This window comes from Aotus nancymaae, unplaced genomic scaffold (assembly GCF_030222135.1).
Source record: "Aotus nancymaae isolate 86718 unplaced genomic scaffold, 86718_ANA_hifiasm-v0.15.2.pri h1tg000003l, whole genome shotgun sequence".
Lineage (NCBI taxonomy): Eukaryota > Metazoa > Chordata > Mammalia > Primates > Aotidae > Aotus > Aotus nancymaae.
The window spans coordinates 6,624,009-6,630,008 of NW_026988414.1; the positions used below are offsets into that span (position 1 = coordinate 6,624,009).

Consider the following 6,000-nt stretch of genomic DNA (forward strand, 5'->3'; position numbering starts at 1 on the left):
TACGGCTCGCAGCCCCTCTCACAGCTCTGACCATGACTTCTGGGTCACAGCCACTTCGGCCTCCCTCTCTGAGCCTCTTTCCTTTTTGTCAAGTGAGCCCTGCCTGGCAGGGTGCTCGTGAGGCCGAGGAAGCACTGGAGTGGAAGAGTGGAAGCTCCAAGCCTGCCTGGTGGAGGCTGGATGGAGAGCCTGTGGGGGTTTGCTTTTTATCCCTGTGTTGTTCCGGGCCTTCACACAGCGAACTGCAGGCTAGGAGAGGTTATGCACATGTCCAGGTCACACAGCAGGTGAGAGGCAGAGCCAGGCGGCCGGGGCACAGCCCTCTGGGAACGGCTCACGCCAGGAGGGAGCAGGAGCATCGGAACCTGAAAAGCTTGCTGCTCACCCGCTGGGAAGCCTGGACGGGCCACTTGGCTTCTCCAAGCCTCTGCTTTCCCATCGTAGAGCGGCGGCTCTGGGCCCAGCCGCCTGCCAGGTTGCTGTGATGACTGGACTCCTTCCACATGATAGCACCTGGCCCTGAGGCACCCAGCCCAGGTCAAGGTGTTCCCAGCCATGCCCTCCTATGCCCTGGGTGAGTAGGGAGCGGCTGGCAAGGTGACTGGGCTGTGTGCTCTTGCTTCTAGGTTAACTACATCCTGGAATCACGAGCAAGCACTGCCCGGGCTGACTACTTTGCTCAAAAACAAAGAAAACTGAACAGACGTACGAGCTTCAGCTTCCAGAAGGAGAAGAAATCCGGGCAGCAGTGACACTGGCCTCCAGCCTCAATCTGTTCCGTAGCTCAGAGCCTGCCTGCCAGGGCCAAGTGCCCTAGAGCCCACCCAGTGTCCTGAAGTCCTCGGGGGGAGGCCAGCCCCTGGCTCACTGGCACCAGGCAGGTGGGCCCTTGGGGAAGGTGTCGGGGCCCCCTAGGAGGAAGCACTGGGGACATTGTCATGGACCGAAGCCTGCTTGGTAGTGGCTTTGATTAGTGATGCCTGGGGGCCAGACCACCCCCAGGAGGAGCCACATGCCGCGCAGCCATCTTCACTGCCTGCCACCCTGCCCGAGGATGTACAGAGCCGTGCCCAGGCATTTCCTTGCAACTTGATCAAATTTCTTAAAGCAAACAAAGAACAAAAATGTACATTTCTGTTTTTCATTTTAATAAACAGGTGTACTCTTTATCACGGTTGATATGATGGACCATTCTTTGGGGCGGAGGATTGATTATGTTATTCTCTTTAAAATCTGTTACCATATTGAACAGGCAGATTGGAAAAGCTATGGTTCGATTTCTCAGAAGAAATGTTTAGGTCTTAGTCAATAGTTTTAACTATGCCATTTGTTTAAATGAGTGGATTTGCTTTGAGGGTAGCATCTTACTAAAAGTTAGGAACAGAGACCTAGTGGTGTGTCCAAGGCTGTGTCACTTTCCCCTTCAGCACGCCCCAGCTTCTGACCTCAGAGCCAAGGAGCTGTGTGGACAGTGTGAGGTGCCGGGAGGAGGGGGCGACGGCTCGTCCTCAGGCACGCTGCACTCCCGGCCAGAGGTGGTCTTTCTGTTTCTTAAGTAGCAAGTGTAGGTTTCAGCCTGCAGTTCCACCTGCATGTGGACTTTTCCAGAATTGGAATCGTCTCTGCTTCGCTGCCTTGGAAGGGGCCGCATTCCCCTTTCCTCTTCTCCTTCCAGTGCCTGCCTCCATGTTTGAGCAGGCGGAAAGCTGCTGTTTCTCAGTTTCAGGGAGAGGGGTGAGCGGAGGGAGACCTGTGTCCGTGCCGTCCAGCTCCCTGGGTGGGAACAGGCAAGGGATCAGATGCCCCTGACACCGCCTCTGGCCACACAGATGCCTCTGCAGTCCTCGACAGCCTCTTCAGTGTCCCTCCCGCGGTGACGTCCTTTCTTACTGTCCCCGGCCAGGGCTGAGGACCTGCATTAGAAACATTTTTTAAATTGTCGTACAGGAAGGGATGTATCTAACACAGCATCTCAAAGCTGAGTGTATTTCTTTGCACAGGTATCATTTTAATGAATTCCTCTTCCATTCTGATCTTTGTTCAGCCAACAGGACCATCCTTTTCTAATGTCTTCCATTCCCACCACCCCACCCCAGAAACAAAAGAAATATTTGTAGCTTGCTATCTGTATTTGAATTTTTAGCAATTTTATATTTAGATATCTTGGAAAAAATGTAAATGACTAATTTGGTCATTAAATCTTGTGACATATTCAATATTAAAATGATATTCAAATAAAAGTCATATAAATACCCAGTTTTGGTATTGATATGTTGTTCTCTTTAAAATCTGTTCTCATATTGAACAGGCAGATTGGAAAAGCTATGGTTTGATTTCTCAGAAGTGTTGAGGTCAATAGCTTTAATTATGCCATTTGTTTAAATGAGTGCCTTTGCTGCGAGGGTAGCGTCTTACTGAAAGTTAGGAGCAGAGACCTAGTGGTGTGTGCGTATTGTGTTGAGTTCCTGAAGTCTGGAGTATGTCATGCTGAAAAACAGCCTCCTGGCTGGTGGCATTTGCTGGCAGTTGACGAGGAAGCAACATCTCCGAAATGCACCAGGGCCTCTTTGGTGCTAAGCACAACAGGCTGGCCCTCCTCCCTCAGGGGTAACACCAAAACCATCACCTCTCTCAGCTACAAATTCAACACCCTTCTCTGACTGTGAAATGCAACACTTTCAGTTTACATAAAACATGTAGGTCCGGGTTAAGGAACAATGGAATGGGAACACTGCGGCCACCGCTCAGGCCAGCTCGGATTGAAACTCAGCATTCAACTTTTCCTCAGCCCCTCTCCCTAACCCCATCCCTAGGTCTCTAAAGACAGGATCGTGAGCTCTAGGACACACATCTCACACCCTCCCGGGGACGGGCTGGGCAAGGCAGGCGGAGCTCGGCACGCCGGAGGTAATGAGTCCCACTTCTGCTTTCCTCCAGGTCTCCTGGCCTGACCCTCGTGCGGCCCCTGCCCAAGGCGATGTGAAAAGTCACAGCGTTGATGATCATTCTCGACTGGGCCTCTGAACTCAGTGGAGGACTTGCAAGGTGTGGACTGCCTGGCAGGCCTGGGCAGTGGGTCCCAGGAGCCCTGGCCTCTGCTGGCCCCTGGGAGCCACCCTCCTCTTGCAAGGGCCCACTGTGCACCGCCCTCTATAAACATGTAGTAACGAAACCCGCACGGCAGCCTCCGGCAGGCCTGTCACCACCTCCACTTCGGGCTCAGGACACGGGAACTGGGAGGGCCACCTCACTGGCCCTGGACTCTCCATGAATGGCTGGCAGACACGGTAGCCCTGCCTTAACCAGTGGGCTCTGCCCTCCACAGGTGGCAGCCGTGTGGCTCAAGCTGCCTCTTGGGCCCTCAGTTTCCTGACCTGAAAATGAAGGTGCTGGATTAGAGGACCCCGCAGTCCCTTCTAAGCGTATCCTAGGTGTCTTGGAATCGTGGGAGCCCAACCTTGTCCCAGTGATTTCTGTTTGCCGAACTTTGCCAGAGCTTCTCTGCTTCTGAGGGAGGGTCCTAAGAGCCGAGAACGCTGTGAGCTCGTGCAGCCCAGCCTCCTCCCCTGGAGCCGGAGGGACACTTCCAGCCCGGAGTCTTCAGCCTCTGCCTGCGCTATACCTCTGGCAGTGGAGCGCTCGCTACTGCTCAGCTCAGCGCTGTCCTTTGTTGGCCAGTGTGATCATCCTTAGGAGGCCCTGCCTGCTTTGGGCCGTACTCGCCCCCACCTCTGAGGCCCAGGCCCAACCCATAGCACTGCCTCGCCAGCCTCTGCATGGGGCACGCCTGTCCCTGACTCTGAGCCGGCAGCTGCCTCCAGACACTTTCCATCCAGGCCCCCAGGACCAGAGCGCTCCATGCCCCAGATGCCCCTCAGCTGTGTCAGGACCACGGGGACGTCCCTCTGCCTCCTCTGCATGGATTAAAAGACTGGGAGGTGATCCCCACCCACTGCAAGTCCCACAACACCTGCCAGCCGCTTCTTAGGGCTCCTACTTCCCCAGATCAGGGACTGCAGAACGTCGGGGTGGAGGCAAGCGAAGACCAAACCCAGTCATCAAGACAGACCAAGAGGTAGGGGCGAGGGGCCCTCCGGCCACACCACTGTGAACTGCAGGCAGGCGGCCTGGGAGGTGCCAGGGAGGCAGGAGAGGGCAGTGGGCAAAGGCATGAGGTGCGAGGCGCAGAAGCAGCTGGTGGGGGCTAGGGACGCTCACGTAGGACCCTTACCCACCTGCTGGAGAGGGCCCTTCCCAGCTTCTGCATGGACGCTTTGCACACCCTCTGACTTGAACAAACCCCTTCCCCTCCTGAAGCTCCAAGACTCTGGTGACTAGATGGGTCGTTAGGCCGAACACGGCGGCTCACGCCTGTAGGCACTTTGGGAGGCTGAGGCGGGCGGATTGCCTGAGCTCAGGAGTTTGCGACCAGCCTGGGCAATGCAGGGAAATCTCGTCTCTACTAAAATACAAAATCCAAAAATCAGCTGGGAGTAGTGGCGTGTGCCTGTAGTCCCAGCTACTCGGGAGTTTGAGGCAGGAGAATCGCTTGAACCCAGGAAGTGGAGGTTGCAGTGAGCCAAGATCACATCACTGCAACTCCAGCCTGGGCGACAGAGTGAGACTCTGTCTGAAAAGAAAAAAGATAGCTTGTTAAGACAATGCCAGGAGGACGGGGCACCAGCGCTGTCTCCCAGTGGGTGTGTCCTTGGATAAGCTACTCTATTTCCCTCAGCCTCAGTTTCCTCTTCTGTTAAAGGAAGACATTACCTGCTCCTTCGGAGGGGCATGGTGAGGGCAGGGTGAAGTTCCTGGCCAGGCCTGGCCACACCTGGGGCGTCACAGAACGGAAGCTCACTCCCTCCACATGAAGCCTGCTGCGGGTCCCCACCACCTCCGGGGGCTTCCACAAAGGCTGGGACCAGGGCAGGAGGGCCAGAGGACGGGGCAGCAATGGCAAAATGCTAAGGCTGGAAAGAGACAAAGGCACCTCTCGCTCCCATACAGACTCCATCACCCAGAACCCACCATATGGTGCCGCCTACTCCAAGAAGACAGGGCAGCACCACCACCTGGGCGTTGAAGGGCACAGATGTTTTGGAAACATTTGTAATGTCCACCACCAAGAGATGACTCTGTGCTCCACAATGTCCCCGTTCACAGGCCCCCCCACCCCGCGCCTCATCTATGATTCAGGCTAACGTGATTCTCTGCCTTAACCATCCTAAGCAAGAACAGCCATGAAGCCATCGGGTTGGTGTGCTGCATACGTGTTCTGGTGCACATTCAAATGAAACCCATCTGCCTGCCCTGAAAATGCTGCTGCATGCGGCCTCAGTGACACACCCCCCCCATGACAAACTGGAGCACGTTAGGACTTCCTATTCTTTCATCAGTGCCCGCCTCCCACCTGCTGTTAAGCACAGCGTGTTAGTTATGAATTAACTGTCCATCATTCTCATGCCCACCTAATTCCCGTTTTACAGATGAGGAAACTGAGGCCCTGCTGTTGGAAAGTGGTGGAGCTGGCCCAGGGTCCCCCTCTCTGGCCTCCCACCCCCACCCAGCCATCCCCCAGCCTCTCTGGGCCTCCGTCTTGGCCCACGGGGCCCAAACACCCCGGATTCTGAAGGCCCCTAGGAAGCCCCTTTCAGAGGACCCTGCTATTCAGAACGCATCGGGGAGTAGGAAAGGGTTAAACCTGTCACATTGTGTTCCCACCAAACAAACACCTCTGCCTAAATGCAAAATCCCAACAGGGCGGTGTTCGGTGTTCTCGATAAAAGCCCTAAGAGTGATTTGTGAAGTCTCGAAGCCCGGTAATCTCGTCAGCATAATGGGATTATATTTCAAATCACCTCGGCCTGTTCATTACCCATTTAAACTCCTCTGACAGAGGAAAACTTGCATAAACGTGTGCGGCAGCCCTGGCGGACTTCCCCACTCTCCTTCCTGATTAGACAAACAGATGCTGAGGTCTGGAATGAAAAAATAATGTGC

General features: G+C 54.9%; 1 protein-coding gene across 4 annotated transcripts in view; it reads left to right on the top strand.

Moving 5' to 3' along the window:
• MAPKAP1 (MAPK associated protein 1) overlaps positions 1-3,039 on the top strand; it is a 273,338-nt gene extending 270,299 nt beyond the window's left edge. For 3 of the 4 annotated variants that reach the window (XM_012458134.2, XM_064377978.1, XM_012458135.2), the window contains one exon: positions 627-2,256. In XM_012458134.2, the coding sequence (XP_012313557.1) occupies positions 627-752 (126 nt within the window). In that variant the 3' untranslated portion in view covers positions 753-2,256. Of the gene's footprint in view, positions 1-626; positions 2,257-2,937 lie in introns of those variants that run through there. The other variant, XM_064377972.1, reaches the window with a different exon arrangement.
• Positions 3,040-6,000: the final 2,961 nt, after the last annotated feature.